The sequence below is a fragment of the Mycteria americana genome, chromosome 3 (genome assembly GCF_035582795.1).
Source record: "Mycteria americana isolate JAX WOST 10 ecotype Jacksonville Zoo and Gardens chromosome 3, USCA_MyAme_1.0, whole genome shotgun sequence".
Classification (NCBI taxonomy): Eukaryota; Metazoa; Chordata; class Aves; order Ciconiiformes; family Ciconiidae; genus Mycteria; species Mycteria americana.
Window position 1 is genome coordinate 81435007 of NC_134367.1, and position 24509 is coordinate 81459515.

Genomic DNA, 24509 nt, shown 5'->3' on the forward strand with positions numbered 1-24509 from the left:
ATAACATACTTAGTTTTGGCAGAGTGCAGAATTATTTACTTGAAGATTTTGTTCTAAGAAAATTTACCTCACCTCTCATTATGAAGAGGGTTGGATCACATCCACTCTGGAAATGGCTCTTTTCTGACTGCTGCTAAGAGTCCCTTCTGTATCAGCTGTACCAATAATTGCATCCCCTATTTGAGTACTGGTGTTGACTGTTTGACAGAAATACTGCAAGATTCAGATGATGCAGAGGATCTTCATTCAGATGTTTAGGCATAACAGGGAATTTCATTAGCTTTACAAAGGATTAGCCCATCTTAATAAATTTGCAAGCACAATCCAATCAACTAGTAGGATTATAGGCATATGAACCAATGATACATAAAATTCAACTGCTGTTAGAGTTGTAGACTAAGAGGTATACACATAGAAAACCCAAGTCCTGTGGGTATAAATCTATACATACCCACATTTTGGTATGCATGCACCTCACTGCTGCATGCATACCAAAATGAACCTTGGGTATTCGTATCTACTTTGACTTCCTGTTTTGCCTACATTTGAATATGGGGTATTTTCTCTAAAATTATTTTTCTTAGCAAAAAGACTAATTGCTCATACTTCCACCCACATGTAAAGGTTAACACAGTAACACACTGCAGCCTCATAAAGTTCAGTTTGGCAGGCCACTAGAATAAAGGTATTCTGTAGCAGTTAAATAAACACACGTCTATAGCCAGCAGAAAATCCTCCACTACTCTCAACTGCCAGTCTGCTTTTATAGTGGTCAGGTCTGAGGTTTATAGGCATAGATAAAGCAATAGCCTGAAATGACCAAGAAGCAAACAAGAGCAGCTAATGTGCTCATGTTCACATAATTCCACGGTTCATAAAATAATCTACCAAGGCTAAAATTTTCAATCATCTTCAAAGATATACCCAAAGAGACAGCAAAGTAACAGCACATGGTAAGGTCATCTCTGTATTAACAAGAAAGTAATATTTATCTCTTCCCTCCTAGGATAATAGGCCTAAAAGCCACCCGTACTACCAAAGAATCCAAGAAACTGAGGTTCAAGAGTAACACAAAGTTGTGTTCTTCTTTGGAAAGGGATAGATTTTCTCCAGCAATAGCTGGCAGAGAGGTAGTCACAGTCCCTGTCATTCATTCTCTGCCATGGATTTCCTTCTGCCAAGCAACATCAGTCCTGTTTTTTCCACAGTGAACATTAGTAATGCTATTTTCTCCGGACGTTTTCTCTTAAAGCCTATCTTAGTTAAACAATATGGACATATAAAATAAAATTTGAGCAACATATAGTTGGGATACCAATGACACTGAAAACCAAAATACCCCAGATAGTCCCTACCACTGCTTCATATAATATATTCTGTTCTGCAAGCCCCCTGGTATGAAGTGTAGACCAAGACAATAAATACTCGACAACACCACTACCAGCCATTTCTAAAAGTAATTTTCCAGTAAAGAAAATATCCTCCTATTTTTCCAAACCCAGTATTAAATTCAACACTACAGCATACTCTATTGTATCAAAGATACCTAATTTAAACATCAGTGATACCTCCAAGATGCACTCTCAAAAGATAATGAACATTCTGAACTATTAGCATGTCCTATCTCCTCCATTTACATACTTCCATACCAGAATATCTTTCTCAACCCCCTGCCTCTTCCCTCATCTGTAGTCTTTTATCTTCCATTCACTAGTATCTAAAAAGTTCTAGTGAAATTGTGGTCTCAAAGGGAGAACAGGCAGCCGCATAATTTTTTCATTCACATTTTGGGGTTCTTGGGGTGGTTTTCTCTTTGCTATCTAGACCATTTTATGCAATTTTGTACCTAATCAGATGCAGTTTTTAAGCTTATGACCCCACAGACACACAAGGGTGGAAGTATTTCATATAAATAAGATCAGAGTAACTGACTGCAGTGGTAACAAATTGAGATAGGCCTCGTCTAAATTATTCTTTTAAAAAGAAAAGGACAGAAGAAAGATACCATTGCTAATCTCCATTTTATAAATCAGAACTGAGCCACAGAAACTAATATGACTAATAATGTATTTATGGTAGTCAAGAAATAGATCATAAACTCCTGCGGCAATGATTACATCAGGACGCAGTGCAGCGCAAGAGGAGCAGATGTATGGAACAAAACAGTGCTGGCAACCCAATCTCCAAATGTATTTTGATGCTTTACTTCAGGCTATCTTATCTCTGATTCTGTGGACTGAACACCATTAGCATATAGAGAGCACTCAATTTGCTCAAGGAGTTGCTCTTCCACTTCAGCTTCATCTGAAAGAAATTGATCTGCATAATCCAACACCACTCTGTGATACAAATCAAAGCACAGTAAATGGGGAGGACTGGGAGACGTGCTTCAAAAAGGGGTATGCACACTCCTTATCCAAATTAAAAAGATCACTCTGCACCAGTGCACTGCAATTCATACACTAGAGAAAATAAGGGGAAAAACTTTAAAAATTTAAACTACTTCAAATTATAGAGGTCCTTTCACTACGGTTTCTCAAAGCCAAAATATATGTGGCTGAGTAAAGTAGATGACGAGTTTAACAGATAGCGGCATTGCATTTTGAATGCATTTATGAGTGACAAAATAAGAAATAATATTTTTACAGCTACCCATCTTGATGTAAGAATAGATAAAAATAAAATTAAGAGTTGTGTTATGTAATACATATTTTTCTTGTCCTTATCAAAGAAGTTATTAGTCTAATCCAATAGGGAAAGTCCTAAAGGTGTTATGTGATTTGAGACAGTGAATTTTACAACTAAATAAATATCTGGTAGCAAAACATTAAAGTATATTGCTCAGTAGGACTGACATTCTATTTGGAATATCAACTCCTGTAACTATTTAAAACTAAGGTGTCAACCATAAACAAATTCTACAGTTTGTGTTATGCCAGATGCGGAATCTTGTATCTGAAAACAACTGAGTCTGCAAGCACTATCAGGTCCAGGTTTACATCCAGCCACCACTCACAGGTTTGCAGAATTCTTTGGATATGCCCTCTGACCAGTATGTTTCCAGCATCACTTGCATAATGGGAATTTACTCTAAAACCAGTTTTGCACAAATGTTAACATTCAGGGATCAACAAGTGGTTAGTACACTGGTATTATGTATAAGCATCAAATTGCCTTATCCTGTCTCCTGTTACTCCTTTCAGTGTTGATGCCCTCTGGAGAAGAAGAAACAATCTTCCTACTCTCTCTAGCTTTGTTGACTTCACAGTTGGAAGGCATAAGTTTAATCCTGGATTTTGAATGTATTTCAAAGACAATGTTGTAGGCAAAATCCTATACTTTGACGAGAAGTGTAAATAAAATGGAAGACAACTTCATACATTACCCATGTATTTTTGTTATTGATGTAGCAACCTGTTATGCTGAAAACTTCTGGGTTTGCAATATGGGTCAGTCAGTGTGAACGGTGAGCCCAGGCTTTGAGATTTGACATGGACACAGAGTTTTATGTAAGGAAATTCCATTTCAGCACTAGGGTCAAAATGTGCCCCTTAAAGTCTACAGTTCAAAAAGAGCTAGCAAGAATGAATCTGAAAACAATTAAAGAGCTAAATCTTTATTTCTCATTCCCTACTTCATTTTTAGAAACTTGGAATTTATTCAGAGAGCCCGAAGGTCTTCAAAGACAAAAATGAAGAACCTAATTAGACATGAAGTAAAACAGCTCATTAGAACTACAGGGAGCACAGGAGATTAGCTATTTCTATTTTAAAAAGTAGCACTTCACACTCTCCAGATATATTTGTCTTTTTAGACTAGATTTCTCTGGCCAACAAATGTTTAGGTAAACATTTTTGTACAGAGCCCAGGAAAACGGAAATCTAAACCCAATTAGAGTATTTGTCCAACATCCTTAATACTACTGTCTGATAGTCAGAAACCTCAAACTGTCCACTTGTAAAACTGTTAGAAATTAAAATATTATGTGTATTCAGTTAAGAAAAAGTAAACCCATGTCACTTGTTACCTGAGGCTATTTAAGATGAAGAGAAGAGCTGATATTAGAAATGTTAACTTTCTATGTTTTCTAATCACAATGACTTATGGTAAGGAATCACAGTTCAAAACCAGGATACTGTGGGTACCTGCTTTGATCAGACTGTCAGGTCCTACACAGGTCTTGACAAAAGTTCTCTTAAAGTTGGAATAATCAGTTAGGGGAACACTTTCAACCCATAACTTACAGTATTTACAAATATCATACTAATACACACAAAAGCAGTTCAAATAAAAACAAGTGGCTACTTGCAACACAGAAGCTATACCAAGCTGTTCTCGTATAAAATAGGTCATATACTTTGTAAGTAGAGAAAAAGGCAGATAGATAGAATTTGTATCTCTTTGTTTACAATAACATATTTCGGTTTTCTGATTCTATGCCCTGTAGGAATATGGTTTTGATTTTGCTATTAATCAATGCAGCCAACATATTCCTCTGTGTCAAACACTTCAGATATTGTGAAATATAAAAGGCAGTTTAAGATTAATGTTTCTCAATTATATTCCAATTCTGCCTCTTTTGGCTTTAATATCAATCATATTTGTTAACCACAGGGTGCAAGCATTGCACTTGATAAATTAAACTCCAAGATGATTGAAGATGCAGTTGCTGGTCAGTGGAAAGTTACATAACTTATCCTGAAATAACGCATTCTGGAAATAACACTTGTATTCACACTGCTGAATTTTTATGTAGCTTTTTGAATCCCAATGGACATTCACTCATAGAATACAATCTGCAAAAATATGTGGCTTCTTGATATTCTTAAAACTGTTCCAGTTGCACATCAGTCCATCTGTCACGATGTTATTAGTTTAACAATATGAATGGACTATTCAGTGCCATGTTCAATTTTCTTTTTCAAAAGGAAACACAAAAGTATATCCAGTCTCAACATTTCAAAGAGAAGCCTCCTAAAAATGCCCCAAAAACGTATTTTGTCCTAGCAGTACAGTTGTAGCAAGAGTCCGAAACTTGACTGAGTTTTCCTGAGGGGACAACAAGAACAATGAAAGTTCTCTACAGATATACGATGCAAATCATGCAAAATTCCAACCCAGGAGCCACACTAAAAAGTATCGACTGTCACTGTGCCCACCAGGGACCACATGCCAACTGGAGCAGGATGCAGTCCAGCTATTCAGCTTCCTGTGACGAGCAACCATGTGCCAAGAATTTGGAGTAAGGGCAAAATCATGCTCTATGACTTTGTTTTCTTGTGTCAGCAGTAATTCCAAACAATAGCCTTAATGCAAAAGACAAAAGGTCTTGTGACTGCACCTCTTTTTATAGTATTCAAAATCAACCTTAACTAGTAATCTCAACTAAATATATATATAACATATGTTGTGAGCTGAGATCAATATTAGATGCATTTTGTTTCACAGACAAAGCAAAAAGCCTGTCTTTTGTATGCAAACTACATTTTTAAATGCAAATTACCAGAAACCTGAAAAATATCTTTCATCGTGGAAATGTCAAGAACACATTAGTTATTGCCAAATCTCCAGCAATCTGCCAATAAAATCTATAACCTTCACACATAGTTGGAACCAGTATTTCAAAACTAGCCACAACAGTAAATTCCTCTTGTTCTGAATTTGAAGTTGACCAGAAACCCTGTGTCATAGTCCTGATGAGTCACCTACAAAGACTTAGAAGAAAGTTAAACAGCTTTCCTACCCAGCTGTTTTGAAAGCATGTGTTTACAATGAACCCCACCCCAGCACAGTTTCAAAGGCCTATACTACAAGCTAGCAATCATCTATCTCTCAGCAAACACCAAGAAAAACATTGTGCCAACAATGCAGGGCTTACTGAATTAAAATTAGGTGCATACTCAAAAGGTAGTAATATACTTTTACTCAGGACTCTTTGCTAAGTGTAATATTTTAAATAGTGTTGACATTGAATGAGAAAAGAACCTATCTGGGGAGGAAACACATACATCAAAGTTACACCATGAATTATGAAAAGTTCTAATTACAACTAAATGAGTTTTCATTTTGTATTCAGCTGACTGGTTCATAAGACACCAGTAATGAACAATTCATCACCCTGTATTTGCAAGCTTAAGTAAACCAATGTGTAGTGGCTACATAGTTCCTAGTGGTCAAATATGTACACACTACATAAAGCTGTGCTACAGGGGATACCATTCTTCTTGTCTTTGATGGCATGTGACAATTCAGAGTCAAGCACTATGAAAACTTTTAGAAACAAGCTTTTAACAATTACTTCGAGCACTAAGATTTGGTTGTTCAGGGATTTTTCAGGCAAAATAAAGAACATAACAGATCAGTAATCATATATACCTGCTACGTATAAATGAAGTATATGAAAGTATAATAGACCTCAGTTTTGCACATTAAGCTGAATCCTAGAAACATGCACAAAAAGTCTACTTTGTGTACAATATGAGTAGCTCCTATAGTTTAGGAGGAAAATAAGCAAAAACATTACTTACACATTTGTCATCTGATCCACTGGCTATAAACCGTCCACATGGAGATACCGCAATTCCACATGGATAGCAGCGGCTACTGTGCCCTTCAAAACGACGTTCACACCTTCAGAGAAATTTCAGTCTTATTAACACCAACTAAAAACCAGCTCTTTTACTGCCATTTTCATTAAATCCTGCTGAAGCCTCATCCATTTCTCTTAGTCTACAAATTTGCCAAGACAAATCCACAAATTAAGTTTTAAATATCTCTGCAGTAGGATTTTGACAAAATTGAAAGACATTAAAGAATATTAACAACTAAAAATAAAATAAGCACACAAAACTACCCCAGGACAATGCCCAAAACCATGCTTTGGCCTTGTTTAGTTTACAAAGATAGAAACATCATTAGCATTTAGAAATGAGGAGCTGTGATGCCTGCCATTAAGCTACCCCTAGTGAGCCATCTCAGCAGGGAAAGCCAAACTCCCCTGCATTAAGGGGAGGGTGTTGTGAAAGCCAGTCTGCTCTGTGAAGCTTTAGAAATCTCCCTCAAGTAATTTATATCAAATGAAGATCCAGTATGTGGAATCATAACACAAATAATTGTTGCTTGCTTCTCTTATACCCAAATCTGGGTATTTAATCTGTGTTGCTCTATTTACATTCCTACTCCATGCATTAATCTATTGTATCTTGTAAATTCAAGAAAGGCAATATCCAAATGACATACCAAACTGATAAATCTAGCTATCTACCCTACAACTGTAGATAACTTCTTACCTATCTGTGTTAATACAGTCTAAAGGAAGGAATGTATTTAAATTTAACACAAGACATTAATTTCCTACTTTTCATGTTAATATTGCAAGGTAGCATTGTGGAATAAGTTTTTGATACCTGAGCACACTTGGCCCATTTAAAAATAATAATGTTTTTTAATGAGATGAAGGTTAATATACATGTAAAAAAATGCATCATTGTAAAGAACTGTGACAGCTTTGTAGTCACCTCAAAACTAAGGAAAAAAGTAGTATTTAGAGTTGCTTCAGTGTTAAAAGACATTTTAATACAAGTTTCAACGCCATTCAGAATTATCAATTATTTACATATGTATACCTCATTTCAGAGCTTTATTTTTATACCCACAAGGTATCATTTCAAAACAGACTTATAATAACCTGTATTCTTCTTTTGCCTTTATTATGAATGTTATCAACCTGCCCTTCTCCTTACAAAACAAATTCATATACTTCACCATAATACAGCTGTCACACATTCCTTTTTTTTATGTATGCTAGATCCAGGAACAAATTTGAAAGAGTAACATCTGCCAACACCTGTGATATACACTTTTTCCTGGCCAGTGAAATCACAGACACTGTGTTAATTCGATTGACTGAACCCATGTGCAGAAATCTCTAAATTTTAAACCACGTTGTTCTGTTTTAGATATGCACGTACGTGTAAGAATGCACTGAATGCCAAGTTGATTTTGTTCACCCAGGTGAAACAGGCATACTTAAACAAAAATATTACTTTGTGACTGATCCAATGGCTATCATGTAGTAAAGCATAAAAAAGACACTTCTGAATGCATGAAAATACATCATTTTAGAGCCTAACTCTGAACTTTCAAAGAAAGTATACATTTGGCTGAATTTCTGTATAACAAAACTACTGATATCAATGGACATTTTGAGTATACAGTAACCAGACCTTTCACCTCAGGCTAGTTCTACCCTAAAACTGTTGCAAATAACCCAATTTAAGAGAACACAACAGTTCAAAGAGAAGTAACTTATAAAGACAATTACTGTGACTAAGATGTAAAAACATTCTTCAACTTCAGTTTGCACATAGCTCTTGCATGAATATTCAGAGACTTTCAATAACTAATAGCTGCATTTGGGCCACTGAATAACCTGCCTCTAGTCAAGCTTCCTATTGACAGTAAAGGAGAATACTAGCTACCTCAGTCTCCTCTCAAATGCAGCATTCTAACATATATGACTCCAAAGGTTAGGCAATGGTGGACAAGTCACAGAATACATATTTGATTTATACTTTCAAAGAACTTTACTTTTTGGAAGGTAACTTAACAGAAAACATAAAGGGTAGCACATGCTTTCCATACCACAGCTTTCACAGAATCGTATGATTGAAGTTGAATCGTATGATGACCTCCAGAGGAAGGCACCTCTGGAGGTCATCTTGTCCAACTTCCCTGCTCACCTACAGTTGGTTGCCAAGGACCGTGTCCAGATGGCTTTTGAATATCTCCAAAGTGTGAAACTCCACAGCCCCACTGGGCAGCCTGTGCCAGTGCTCAGTCACTGGAAATGGTTTCCAGAATTAGTTGTTCCATCAGCTTCCCAGGGATCAAGGTGAGGCTGAACAGTCTGTAGTTCCCTGGGATCTTCTTCTTGTCCATTTTGAAGATAGGCGTGGCATTTACTTTCCTTCAGTTCTCAGACACCTCTCCTTATCACCATGGTCTTTCGAAGATAATTGAGAGTGGCCTCGCAATAATATCAGCCATCAATGAGCTGAAGGCAGGCTTTAAAGAAGACAGAGATGGGCTCTTTCCAGTGGTGCCCAAAGACAGGACAAGAGGCAATGGGCAAAAATTGAAGTACAAGAGGCTCTGTCTGAACATCAGGAAACACTTTTTTACTGTGAGGGTGACTGAGCACTAGCACAGGTTGCCCAGAGAGGTTGTACAATCTTCCTCCTTGGAGATATTCAAAAGCCATCTGGATATGGTCCTGGACAACCAGCTGTAGGTGACCCTGCTTGAGCAGGGGAGTTGGACAAAATTACCTCCAAAGGTGCCTTCCAACCTTAATCATTATGTGACTCTGTGATTAAGCAGCAAAGGCATTATTGTAACTCTGGGCAAGTCTTTCCTTCAAATATCTTAGACAGAAATAAAAATGAAGCATGATGTGTTTCATCTGTCTGCTGTTCCCCTTCACAGTCAGATGTGGCACTGCAAGATTTTGCCCTCAGTTAGGCTCCTACCAAACATTATTCATTGTGTAGAGTAGATCTCTCCCACAACTCAGCCTCAATCATGTTTTTTCTTGTCTCTGCTGGAGTCCCAGTTGCTTTGTTTGTGAATTTCAGAATTCCCCCAAAAATACAGTCCTTCTCCGTGCCTTTTCTCATTATCACATATGGATAATGTTTGTAGAAATGTTTGAAGAAAAGGTTCCTTTTTAATCTTATACTTGTAAGATACAACAGCATCCCGTGAAAGAAATTTCCTCGTGAGAAAAATAAACAAAATTCATATATCCTCTGTCCCTCCTGAATATGCCTTCAGGATCACCATTCTTCCTTAAATAGAGCACTGGCCATCAGGACTAGTTCTCAGTGTTTAAGACCTCAGTCTCAGGGCCTGTAAAAGCTAATTTCCTTAATGAGGTGTTTCTTCTTCACATAAGAGTCTCCTAATAAATCACTGCAAACAACTTCCTTTCAAAAGAATTTGACTCCTCTGCATCTGTGACCAATAACTCAATTACTCCACCTATAAATGGATGCATAAGAACTAACAGGATTTAAAGGCTTTCACTGATCTTTGCTCTGCTATACCCAGCAATATCAAGCAATGTCCAAGTCATAGGACAGTGCCACTTTTCCATGCGCTAGTACGGACACAGTAATAACTAACATCCTGGATTCTATTTTATTAATTGTTTTACTTTTCAACTTTTCCATTATAATCAGGATGTATGTTCTATTATAAGTATAGCTACTTCCTCACCCCCTCAAAATCCTCCTCTAAAAAGACATTTTTTAAAACTGATTCTGATTAAACTTTCCACAGAATCCAGCAGAAACTTAGTTATGCAGTCTATTAACTCCTGATATCTCCAGGTATCACAGCAACGGGAAAAAGTGGATAAAAAATCCTAGAATAAATAGATAGATACTATGTGTACAGTTTTAGCTTATTTTAGGAGTTCTCTTATTTCAGGGTTGGCTTTTTTTTACCTCCTGGTTTTTTTTAAGTAGCAACAGGTGGTGATCAAACTTATTTTGGATATTGCAAGCTTTATGTGGCCAGCTGGCATGCTGTCCAGCCTCCTAAGAATGCTTTTCTGGTCGGAGCTTTTCAGGGGTTACCATGACAAACATCTGGTAATTGCATGGGACAGCAAACAGCCAAGTTTTCCCTATGTTCTCCGTTGTACAGCTTTTAGTCTACATTCCAAAATATGTATCTTTTTATGTTGCAAACAACTTGCAGAATTTAAGAAAAAAAATGTAACATGTTTTCTGTCTTTGTAAGAGAAAGATACCAGAGTGGTGCATGTCTTTATAAATCAGGGAATACTCTCACAAATAAGGCTCGCTCATTCTACTTCCTGCATTAAAAAAAAAATCTTTACTGCAAACAAAAGTTTTCTTTTTTTTAACCAATTTTCCTTGTATTCTATTACTTTGTCTCAGTGCTCTGGTATTTGTTCAGAGACCCTTCAGTACCAGCAGATCCATTGAGGCTCTACAAAATCCCAGTATAACTTGACAGTAGTAGTAGCTACCTTAGATATTCTGTACACATGGGTTTCATTTTAAACATACACCAAACCCTTCACATAGGAGCTCAGTATGTTTTTACCAACAGCATCCAGCAGGGACCACATGTTCCCCATCCTGTATACATTCATGCATCCCCAGTCCCAAACTTGGAGGAACTCCAAACACTGCTTTATCCCTTTTTCCCTCAGAATCCAGATAACAAGACTCAAAGCTCCAAGGAAAAAAAGATGGAAAATCATGGGATCCTCACATTCAGAAGAGACCAAGAAGTAATCAAATTCTGAGCATGTGTATATGTGTATCTTGCTCAGGATGATGTCAAGCAGTTAGTTCACAGTGAAGATGCAAACTGAAAAGTATCTGAAAATTGAAGGGCCATTCATTCAAACTGTATGTCTGACTGTAAGGCTCTCAAAGTGTAATTGTTAGAAAATGTATGAGATGAGTTCCATGTGGCTGTAGGAATTCAACTAAAATATGTTGCTGTGGAGCTTATGATCTAGTTGCACAGAATCATAATACTAGTTGGATATTTTACCTTAATGTCTAAAACTATCTTTATACAACTGGCAAATCTTTTCAGGGGCTGAAAGAGGGTGAAACTGATTTTCCCTGGGATCGTGCATCAAAGCATTATCATGCATCTCAGTATTCTGCAGAAGTTCAGTATGTCCAAGTAGTCCAATATTCTTCAAATATCTTCACTGTGGTCCAATAAGCACCCACTGGCTTTTTTCCAGAAAGAGATGAGGAATGGTTATTTCAGCAGCAAACAGCATTAGAGCAGCTGAACTTCTAGTCCTCAACTGTTCAGAGTGTGAGTCAGAGGCAGGCTGTTCCTGCCACCAAAGGTGTTAGTGTGGTGGTGGTTGGGAGCTCCTCCCAACCCCTTGCCCCTGCCCATCTCATTAATTGCAACAGTAATCTAGCAGCTATCACATCTAACTCCCCACACCTACCATAGTAGCAGCCCAGACCTCTAAATAGTGCAGTAATAAGTTTTCCCTGCTCTCCCCCCCTCTGGGTAGATAACGAGCACATCTGACAGCACAGCACAACTGTCCCATTCCTTCCTTCTAAATTAATTCTCACTTTCAGCTGTTATTGTCCATCCTTCTCTCTTATTCAACATTACATCAGTTCTCCCAGCAAGTTTGCCATCTCTGTATTTCTGTGGCAAGTAGAGAAGAGCAAATGCTAATTTCATAGAATCACAGTCACATCATGGTTGAGGTTGGAAGGCAGCTCTGGAGGTTGTCTTATCCAACCTCCCTGCTCACATAGAGCCAGTGTGGCTTCAGCAATGCTAAACAGAGGGGAAGCATCACCTCCCTCAACCTCCTGGCAACACTCCTCCTGATGCAGCTCAAGACACCATTGGTCTTCTTTGCCGCAAGGGCACATTGCTGGCTCATGCTCAACTTGGTGTTCACCAGGACCCCCAGGTCCTTTTCTGCAAAGCTGCTTTGCAGCTAGTCATCCCTCCAACATATACTGGTGTCTGGGGGTTGCAGTTGGTGCCAAGGGGACTTTGCACTTCCCCTTGTTGAACTTCATGAGGTTCCTGTCAGCCCATTTCTCCAGACTGTTGAGGTCTTTCTGGATGGCAGTACAACCCTCCAGTGTATCAGACACTCCTCCCAGTTTTGTGTTGCCAGCAAACTTGCTACACTCTGCCCCATCATCCAGATAGTTAATGAAGATGTTGAACAGCATTGGAACCAGTACTGATCCCTGGGATACACTGTTAGTTACTGGCCTCCAACTAGACTTCATGCCACTGTTCACCACCCTCTGAGGTTCCCATTCAGGAAGTTTTCAACCCTCCTCACTGTGTGCTCATCCAGCCCATACTTCATCAGCTTCTCTATGAGGATCTTATGGGAGACAGTGTGGAAAGCCTTACTGAAGTCACAGTAGACATTAGCCACTGCTCTCCCCTCATCTACCAAGCCAGTAATTTTATTATAGATGTTCATCAAATTGGTCAAGTATGACTTCCCCTTGGTGAATCCATGCTGACTACTCCCGATTGATTCCTTGTCATTTATGTGCCTGGAAATAGTTTCCAGGATTAACTGCTCCATCACCTTCCCAGGGACTGAGGTGAGGCTGACCAGCCTGTAGTTCCCTGCGTCCTCCTTCTTGCCCTTTCTGAAGGGCCTTTTCCTCAGAAATTTATAGAAACTAGGTCTTTTCAGTCAGCTAGAGATAGGAACAATTACTGAATAGGTATTGTATGGTGACATATAAAAAACACCCAAGCAGCAGCTACAAAGACAATTTGTGCCTTGTTTCATCATATTCTGCCAAACACTATGTGTCTTAGATTAAGAAGTCTGCTGTTAATGCAGATGTTCTTCCTTCAAAGGGAAGTCAATGGCTGATAAGAGCAGAGACAGAGTATTTTTTCATGTCTTAGAACACAAAAAGACCTGAGCAGCTCTTCACTCACTCAAAAATATTTCTATGGGATAACCTCTGCAAAATCAGTAAATCTTTATTTAATTATTCACCTAGCTTGAGTGATCAGCATATTCATATGCTGATTGTGCTCACAATCTAGCAAATTCATCAGTGCATGGCTTCCCTGCACAGAGGTATTGACCTTGCATTATCTTAATCTGTTCATATAATACATTACAGAGCTGTTATATACTACCTATGTTACTATCCCTTACAGAAGTGGAAGGAATTCTTTTCAAGTTAGGAGTATTGCCTAGAACATTAATCAGCTTTTGGGTTCCAATTAACTACCTGGATCACATGCTTGATAATTACCAGGACCAACATATCAGCACTTCTTTTTGGAACAGAAACAAAAATAAAAACATCACAAGGCATTCCTTAGTGTGCATTTTGCAGACCTATGCACCTTATGTGAGAAATAAATATAATGGTGAATATGCATGTCAGAGTCCAGCAAGAGCAGTGCTGCTACAAAAGGGAAAATGAGTGAGAAGCCAATGGTGATCATGGTGTCCTCACCGACCAGGGTACCATCCCACCATATCTACCCACCATTATATCCCACCATTAACAGGGTGGGCAGAGTAATGTGCTGATAACAAGGTCCACTGAGAGTCCCAGAAAAGGTGAGGTGATGAACCAGGTCCAGGGTTCATTCCGGGAGTCCAGTCAGGAGCAGCAGGAGATGGAGCCAGATACAGGGCTGGAGACAAGACTGCAACATGGGTCCACTGAAGACAGAACTCAAGGCAAACTACCTACAAGGTAGGTCAAGGTCCATGCAGAAAACAAGGCTGGAGGCAGGATTTGAGACAAGTACACTGACAAAACAGTTCAGGCAAGGACTAAATGTCCAGGCTTGAGCTTAAATGGAGTGCCTGAAGCAAGGAGCAGAGAGTGCATGGGTGGGGGTCCAAGGCTGGTCAGGGCAATTAAGGCCCAGTGTTGTACTCAGGACCCTCACAGTGCAGTCTGTAACTTGAGTAAAGATACATCTGAAAAGCTGAGACAAAGCCAGGCCATACAATTAGTACCACAAAGAAGGATGAAGCTTTGCTGCACCATGACTTTAGCCACATTTTACTGATGAGCAGGGAAGGTCACATCAATGCCTAAAATCTTTGCAGAAGATCTGGAATCTTGCTTGGGGAAGAAAAGCTTACTCTACTTTACATTCTAGGACCTCTCTTAGGAAGGTGACTCTTTGGAATGAATCATGCAAGGAAAACAGCAAACTTCTGCAGAAATCTGGACAGCTGATTTTTCTCAGTATCAGCCAGTCATGAAGATGAGGGTATTCATGTAACTTTGACAGTGAATGTGAGCTGGTGCTACAAGTGTTTAGTCAATATTCTAAATGCATTTAACAAAGTGAAGAGGGCAACACTTTCAATTGATAGTTTTCTCCTAACATAATGAATGGAAGAAACTTCCTTTCTTCTGGATGTTTTCATGCACAGAATTATCTAATCTACAACTGGGAGGAAATGAGAAATTGAAGGGATCCAGACTGGTAAAACAAAATTAAATACTGTCATGTGAAACTTAAGTGACATGTGAACATATTAAAGCAGCTGGTATTTAGTCTAGTCTGCCATTTTGGGTTGTTATGGGTTTACTGTGTAAGGGAATGGAATTTTCCTTCATTCCTAAGTTCCTACACTCTTTCTATGCATTGTGTTTACAGCACTGGGATGCCGAAATACATCTGTCTCTCATATGTTCATGAACATAGTCACTAAAACCAGGCAGGACTGGCAGATAAGGAGGCTTAGGGTATTGGAATTTTCTGATATATCTAGCCTGGGTGATCTGTAGGACTCACCAACTTGTGGCATTCCAACCCAGACTTTCCCGAAAAATTAAAATTAAGTGGTGGAGACAATAGGTACAGGTCCCTATGAATCATTGCTAGATTTGTGACTTCAGAAGGACTTGTGATGTCTCTAAAATGCATTCAATAGAGAGACAGCAGAAGGAGGTAGAATGGTAAAGTTTCTTGTGTCTTACGGACACTTAAGAGTCTACAATATTTCATCATAAAGAACACTTAAACTCCTTCAAAAAATGTAAGCATGCATCAAACTTTTGTACCTCCTGATCATTAAGTGTTTGTCTGATCATTAAATGTTTGTCTTTCTTGGTAATCCTGAAGATGGTAACCGTAATGTTCTTCTCATTCAGATTCCAATTGCACCTCAGTCTAGCTCCTGTGTTCACTGCTTCCACCTTGGACCCAAGAGAAAGTGTTTTTACTCGTTCTCTAAGTAGCCATTCTTTTAGACAAGATAGACTTAAATTGCTCTTCACAATGTCTTGGAAGATGGTCAGAGGTCATTATCCTACCCTAATGCATGTATTCATAAAGCCTCATAGTTCATTATCCTAACCTGGAAGAAGAGTAGCCAGAGTTAGTTCTTCTTCCAAAAAGATCTATTCTCCTTGGTTCTTTATTCATAAGTCTGCTTTGTAGATTGGAGCTTTTCTTAGCTACAGTTATAAATTAGGAGAATGCAGGAGAAGTACAAAAATATTCAAAATCTTCAGATGAAACTTTACAAATCCATGCATTTCAAAGCAAATGAAGCAAGAGTCTGAGTAAATCCAAAAGTCACTAGCAGTGTCCAAGATTCCCTCATTTATTGGCAAGATGACCTGGCTGTCTGAGCTTGGCTGACAACATCAGAAAGGTAAAATGCCCTTTCTTGTACCACCTTCAGAGGAACCCGTAAGACTTTCTGGCACTCTCTGAGGCAATCTTGGAATGCCTCCAAATCATCAATAGTGAAAGAGACAGATTCACAGCTTTATCCAGTAAGGATGATGAAAATGGAAGTTGCAAAATACTCTCATCAACTTGAAGAACAACAGAAAAGACAAGTTAAATTAATTTTCACTGGGAAAAAAATGTAGTTTTGTAATACAGATTGAATGGAAAAAATCTTGTGGAACTCAGCAAAAAAATCAATATTCAAAACCTATAAAGCTGCAGGCCAGGATAACATGTCTGAAGATTTACTCTAAGCAAAGATCAAAAAAGAACCTGTGCATTCTGCTATGATTCCTCAGTCAATTATGAGAAAAGGAATGCATGTCAGAAGAATAAAAAAAGGAACCATCATCAAAGAGATTGAATAAAAGAAACAACTAACAGTCCCAGGGAAATTGTGCAGAGTTACTCTGAAAATTATTTCCCATGCTTTCAACTGCAGCTTTCAAGAGCACCACGCTGGAGGTTTTTTTTCCTATTTAACCAGAATTTCATACTTTACAGTATTATTAAATAAAGTAATAATGGATAGAATTCCTTAAGGGCAACAAGCAGATTAAACAAAAGCAAAACAGTTTTCACTGTGAATGTCTAGGCCAAATATTTAGAACAAAATCAACAAACAATAAAGTTGAGATCTTGCAGTTAGTGTTACTACCCACAACACTGCAAACAGTATAAATGAGAAGGTGGACTTACCTTTGCTATATTTCAAAAACACTGGACAAAGATTTCACTAAACAAACCCTATTCTGGCAAACCAAAGCAGAAATAAAGAGAGGTCATTCCAGAGGGACCATTCAAAACACAGTAATGGCTGATGCACCAACTTTACAAATCAACAGCTTTAAGAGATTAAAGGTACTGGCCCACCATAAGATTGTTTAGGAACTAATCTCTCCTGTAAGCACCCAACAGTGCAAAGGATGGACTGGATTTGATTGGACAAGACCTATGAACAAAAAAAAAGCAAAAGTTTTCAGTATGTGTAACTGTATAGTAGACCTAACACTTCAGTGGAGACTTGTTCCAAGTTTAGATAGAGCTTTCCAAACTCAGCCATTTCAAATTTATTTATGTGAAAAACACCTGGTGAACACATTAGGAAAAAGTGAACAGTTTTCTTCCTTATGAGAACTCAAGAATAGATTTTTAAAATACTGAAGACTCAATCTTTGGTCTGAGCAATGAGAGAAAATTTAATTTTTAAAAATTGGGGTTTTTTTCCCTGAAAGTTACTAGCAAGTGAAAAATAATGATTTATTTTCTCTATTTCTTCTCCACAACAGTTACTACCATTGATCACTGTGTAATGTGTAACAAACACACACATATACATAATACCTAATAAGCACCCGTAAAGTATGTGTCATTAAGGACTTGAATTACCTTTTTGAAGTTTGGCTAATAGAACTCAGTGGACACTAGAATACAACGACTTTGCCAAATTAAATATAAAGAAAGAACATACATAAATTATTCCCCTCTTCCCAGGACATATTTATTTAATTGATTGCCCAGATTTTAGACTTTAACTGTTTTACCATTCACCTGCTCTATTTATATTAGTATTAGAAACAAAGAGACAGATAAGTGATCTGTGAAAAGCTTTCTACTTTTTCATTACTCTTCAGCAACACAGTTTGAGCAGCTTATTAGAAAAACATAAGAAGGTAACATATTGCAACCCCAGCAGTCTCTAGTTTCATTACTTTCTGACATTCAGTGCAGATAATACAGCAATGCTTTTGGCAAGAACATATATGCCCCCTATAGGTTTAATGTATTCTTACCACAGAAAGATGGAAATAAATGAAAGGATCATTAAGCATTTCCTAAATAGAAAATTCAGTACTAGAAAAATTATGTTACATCTTTCAATAAATATTTGTTATGTAAACAAATATTTACACACAAATTAAATATGAAATTATCCTTTAAAACTTAAATATCATCCCTGTCCAAACCCCTTTTCTTTTAAACATAATTCTTTTAGCCTGCACAACAGATTGCCCCAAGTATTTCCTTTCCTCAGCAATGTTTCCTCCCTACCACTCTATCCCTTTGTCCCACAGCTTTCCCAAGTACAACACTAAAAAGTTTTTCTAAAAAGTGTAGCATTTTATTCTGAGTTTATGATAACATATTATGCAAATTTATAGCACTACATATATGATTTGTAATAAAGTTGTTACAACTACATTTGTATTCTAAAAGCTGGATCATAAATTTTACCTCCTTTAGCAGTAATGACATGCTATTTTGGAAATACCATTAGCATTCAGTTCAATATACTATTTTATACATACAATTAAATCTATAAAGGTAGGCAAGACATGGGTGATAAATCTTGACCATTTAATGGCTTCCACATAGCTAACTACAACTAAGGAACCACCATTTTGTTTGTCTCTTAAAATTAGTAAATTACAATTAGCCTTTAATTTTCTTTTTTAAAGACTTGACTGTAGATCTGATTCCACATCCAAATTTCTACTGGTATATCACAGCAAGTATGACAATTCTGAATAAAGATAAAGCATGGCTTTTTATTCCAAGATACCTAATTCAGCCTTACCTCAGTGTTCTTAAATCCCACAGTTTGATGCCATCACCTGCAGCTGTGGTCATGAAAAGGTTGTAAGCCTCAGGTTGCTGAGTGCTGAATGATGACCCCTGTAAAATATGAAATCAGTTTCAGATAACTATTCTCATGGTGCTAAACATTTATAGAATCATAGAATCATAGAATATCTCGAGTTGGAAGGGACTTATAGGAATCATCAAGTCCAACTCTCTGCTCCTCGCAGGACTACCTAAAACTAAACCATATGACTAAGAGCGTCGTCCAGACACTCCTTGAACTCTGACAGGCTCGGTGCTGTGACCACTTCCCTGGGGAGCCTGTTCCAGTGACCGACCACCCTCTCAGTGAAGACTTCAGTCCATTTAAAAAATAAACAATATTTTTTTTTATTGTTAGGTTATGTGATAATTTTTTTTTATTGTTATGTTATGTGATAAAAAGCTTGTCTGCACACACACAAAGGAGCGCAGAGGAAAGTTGGCATGTGGAGGAACCCCCATAACCCAGTGAAAGAAGTGGAGCACTGCCTTGACTCCTCTCCTGTGTTGTCCCAGGACAGCCATGAGCCCCTTGGTCCGGGGGTGACACCCACCATGATGAGTCAAAAGGAGAGGCTCTCTGGGTCATCTCACAGACTGATGGGTATTACTACCTATCAGGGTATGGGATCCATTACGGGATGTAGGGGAAGATTATTTTGTGATTGCACAAAACATTATGGGACGTTTAGGAGAGGACAGAAGGGTGGGGAAAGGGAGGGATCAAAGTGGTTTGTGGAGGAACAATTGTGGGAAAATAGAGGGGAAAGGGAATAAAAGGAGCCAGTTGTGTGTAAACAGACTGCTGGTCAGTGCATTTGGCCATGCCCTGCACCTGATTAGCACAGCCTTTCTTGTCTTCCTATTGAACTCCATTTCTAACTATTTTCCTGGGTGAAGGGACTCTCTACTCTATCAGCATACATGTATATGGAGGTCTAAGAGTCAGCAACTGGATAGGGGACCACAAGAGGCCTCTGTATCCTGGAATGAGTGAGGTCTGGGTGCCACCAACTGGAGTGGGGCCATAGATCAGGCAGCCTGTTGGTCTTAGTGCCAAGAACTGGAGAGACTGGAGTGAAATTAAATGCCAGCAACTACAGTTGGACCAAGTGTCTGTGGTCCAAACAACTGGAGCAAGTGAGGGGCAAGTGAGGGTGCATAAGCCAGCATGTGATCACTAGCAAACTTCAAGCTGGACTAGTTGGCAAGTAGGTGAAGTGGCTTGGGAGCCAGGTATGTGTATGTGTCTTGAGGAGTGAAGCATCCAGAGGAGCTGGCTACCAGAGGAACCAGGGTCCAGGCCAACTGCCAGAGACATGGGTTCACATGCCCAGGTGCCAGCAGCTGGGGACTGCAGAGATCCAAGGCCAGCTACTGGATAGTTTGTGTCTAAATCCAGCTTCTGGAGTGATACACATTGTATTTATGTATCTATTTCCCACTAATGGACCTTCATCCTAATCAGCCAAAGAGGGGAAGAGGATGAGGCTGTTGGTGATGTTTGTGTTTGTGTGAGTGCTGAGTGTTTGTGTCTCTGTTGATCTGCGTGGCCAGCTGGGTGTATATGTATATATGTGCCAAATGCGTATACAAGCTTAGCCTCACTACTTGTTGGACCCAGAAGCAGGGAGCTATGGAAGCCTCAACTCCATTGGGCTATTGGATTCCTAACGATATTTTGTCAGAACTTCAGAAGCACTATTTGGCTTTGCATAGCCAACAAGATTCAGTTCACACAAACTTCCTGGACCTATCCTATATGGTTGCTATTCATCATTTATTCAGAAGATGACCCTTCAAAAACTATCATTCCAAAAGCCTCACCCTGTAATGTGCCCTACCGTAAGTTCACATCTGTTTGCAGTCATTACAAGGTCTTCAAAGAAAGGTTGAGGTTACCATCATCAAAACCCTTTAAAAGCAGTACAACCTCAATACTTTCCCAGATCCTTAAAGGAAGGTTCAGATTATATTTTCTATCTTCATTCAAGACTTTCTTATTACTGGAGGGCAACAAACCATACCAGGCATTAATATTGCTCAGCTTCATGTCAAGGAAGTTTCATGTTGTCAAGACAAACCAAATATTTTATGCTTTTTCATAGACATACCCAAAATATCAATCAATTATAGAAATGTAAAATCGTCTATGACCAATCGTAAATTCCATCAGCTAATTAGAAGTCTGTATCATTCAGAGAATGACTATTCAGTTAAAAATATGTTCACATTAAAGCAGAAAATATACTTATATAATGCAAACTGGGAACATTCTATCAATTTCTAGTTTAAAGTCACTTTCTTCAGATTGTAAATATAATTTCATCTACATGAGAAACAAGAAAAGTACAAATATAAAACCTTAAGGAATTAACTATCTTGACAAAGACAAACTACATAATACAGACAACCAGAGTAGTCCAACTTTTAATTATAAGCCATGTTTAGCCCTGGCATAAGCGGGCACACTTTCAATAGACTTCAGTAGCAATTGCATTCATTCGTAACAGGACTGATTTTGGCTTCGTACCTTTAAATAATTAAATCCAGTCTATCTTTAAACCTCTGATTTTTTAACATCCACATTGGCAAATCCTGGCCTTTTTGCTGGCTACAAACTCCTTTCTCCAGGGAACTAAATATAAACAGTTAAAACTCCTTTGCTTTCCCCACCATTCACATTCTTGATTTGGCTGAATACATCACACAAACCTCAAGGCCATTTCCTGCAATTAGTGTTTGACTGCCAGGAATCTTCTATTTGTTATGAAAACTGGTGTATAGCTGGAAAATGCTCTAGTATTTAGTCAATAGAATTCCCCAAACGACAAGACAAAGTGGGGCACTCAGCATTAAAAAGACTATAGGAGCTTTCACTTACTTTGCTTTAAGCAGGTTTACTTCCTAAAGGAAGGATTACCACAGCCCACTCTAACAGATGAACTAAAATGCACTGTGCAACAGATTTCCCCACAAAGTCTACGCATTCTCACATTAGCTGTGTATAACTATAAAAAAAGAGTAATTGTAAAAGAGAAAGACAGTCGTTGTCCAAAGGATACAATTCATTAAAAGTTACAGAGCTCCTTTTCTTTTTGTTTTTTAAACTTTTACTCGTCATCCCTTTCTTCAGTCAGTAATGATTGCAGAGTCCAATACAAAAAGTTCTACAGACACATACACATTTACATCATGCACTACTCCTTTACTTTAGAATACACTAACATTAATACAGGTAAGAAATGTAATCCCTTTGTTCCTTCCCTGCCCTGACATTTTGTCAGTAATATACTTTACTAATATAAAGCTATACTTGTATCTTCAAACTGCATTTGCTACTGAATATTGCTGTAGAAGTCAAGAAAATATATACTGGTTGGGATAATACGCAAGCTGAATTTTATTTATCCCTTTGTGTTTTTATAGTGCATTAATTTATGATTATCTATAATTTATGAGAATTTAATGCAAACAGTAGCATATTCCAACACACTCTTCAAACTATATTCTTTCATTCTGACAGACAAATCGCTTGCCTATTCCCCATCATCTTCCTCATCCACCACTGTAATCCCTTCTCAGCTTCTCTCTAGACTAACTACATTGCAACTTCCATATAAAATTTGGCCCCAAGAAAGACATAGTTCAACAGAATTCCTATCCCATTCACTAATTCCGTATGAACATCATTGATATCATCCAAACAGTGCAGCTGGATTATGCTAAAGGCATTGATCAATAGATGTCTCAGAAAATACTCCACATGTTCCAGGCAAGCACATACCTTCAGACAGGTATGTCACTATGGCTAGAAAAAAGTTAACTGACTGAAACACCTGAGTTTCCTGTTACATTTTTCAGCCTTCACATCATGCACATTTCCTAATTAATGGACCAATGAATTTTGAAACAAAAGGGCCTGGGCAGAAAACTAGAAACTTTGTTGTTTCTCTGAAAATGAATGTAATCTATAATTGTGTTTGCTAGCAGAACATAATACCATCCAAATATTTGTGGTCAATACTGATAGATTCCTGTTCAAAGAATATGTTTTGCATTACTACAAATGTATTGCTAACACTAAGGCTCTGAATCTTTGTGGTCTGATCTCAAATTCCACCTATTTCTGTATCTCAGAGATTCCTAAACTCTTGTTCCTAAAGACAGGAACACAATTTCGAGATTTCAATCAATTCATTTTACTATGTTTCTTAAAAGTTAGTACGCAAAGCAATGGAACCATGAAAAATCACATAATACTTTGGTAATCATTGGTAATCAATTTTCATTAGTGATCTTATGTATCAAACCAAAATCATCAAGTCGGAAATCACCGGTTAAATAAAACAACTTACAGCAGTGTAAATCCATTATTATCAGGTTAGGATATTTGCCTTGTCAGGCTTGGTATAAGATGGCTAAGGACTACTTATCAGAGTGAGGTGAAGTTACTACAGCCAGAAGAGCAACGTTTGCTCATTGCCTCAGAAGGAGCTTAATGACATCACTTGGGTCTGGAAACCAGACACAGGTTCAGGGAAAAGAGTAGAGGGTCCCTCAACACCAGCCTATCACTGAAAAGTGGGAGATTTCCAGCAGTTTCCTCAGGCTGAGGAGAACAAGGAACGTCTCTCCCCCAGCTCCTAAGCAAACACTCTGAAAAGTAAGCTATTACATGAACCAGTGTCACCACCACATCTCCACAGGACCATGTATTTAGCCCAGTTTCCTGATGAAATGATGTTTATGCAACTCTACTGTCTGCTGATTCCCATCCAGAATTTTTTTAACCTGCTTCACTATTTAAATCCAATCTGACAGAGAGATAAAGGTCTTATGATAATTACGTTTCCACAAGATACACGTAAATGAGTAATTAGCACACAGAAATTCAAACCAGCACAGCCATTAAGGAAAGTGATTTTGTTTGACAAGCCATTAACCAGCCAACACAAGAGTAATTTGGAACAGGCGTGCAGTATGGCATCCCTCTCAGTCAACTAGCAATAACATGACAAGAAGATAAGGTTGTGATAGGGGAGGAGAGTTTAGGGAACATAGGGAACAAAACTGAAAGTGCATGTGATGGGGAGGTGAAGGTTATAAAGAACACAATAGTCAAATCAGAGTTATTCTGGTGGATTTGGAAGGTGATATTTAAGGACACAGGCTTAAAATCCTTTAGAAAGGATGCTTAATTAGTTTTGCTACTGCTGGAAGAACCTGTATACAAAGAAAGACAAGATATGTATTGTCATTATATGGTATGACCTGAGCACTTCAGGGGAATTTGGTGCCAAAATGTTCTTTAAGGAAACAAAAATACACCGAGGTTTGGAATAATAAACATGAATATGCTCATTTAAGATTATAGAGGTTCTAAGCAAGCAGTATAAGGCCTAAAGTTCTGCAAGCAATTTAATTGTGTAAGCTTTAATCATATATGGAGCTTCAAGAGCTAGGCATGTCTTTTGTGGTTTCCTCTCCTGGACTTTGGTAAGCTAAGTTGCGCTATTTGGCATCCAGGACTAAGGGTTCTTTATATATCAAATCCTAAATAACTGTACTAATCTAAATTAGATGAC

The 24509-nt window shown here is 38.1% G+C and overlaps 1 protein-coding gene across 1 annotated transcript in view; it reads right to left on the reverse strand.

Moving 5' to 3' along the window:
• Nucleotides 1–24509, reverse strand: part of WDR27 (WD repeat domain 27) — a 155547-nt gene that overhangs the window by 89429 nt on the left and 41609 nt on the right. The window contains exons 21-22 of the mRNA XM_075497174.1: nucleotides 18875–18972; nucleotides 6528–6630 (exon numbers count right to left, since the gene is read on the reverse strand). Coding sequence (XP_075353289.1) covers nucleotides 6528–6630; nucleotides 18875–18972 — 201 coding nt within the window. The remainder of the gene's footprint in view (nucleotides 1–6527; nucleotides 6631–18874; nucleotides 18973–24509) is intronic.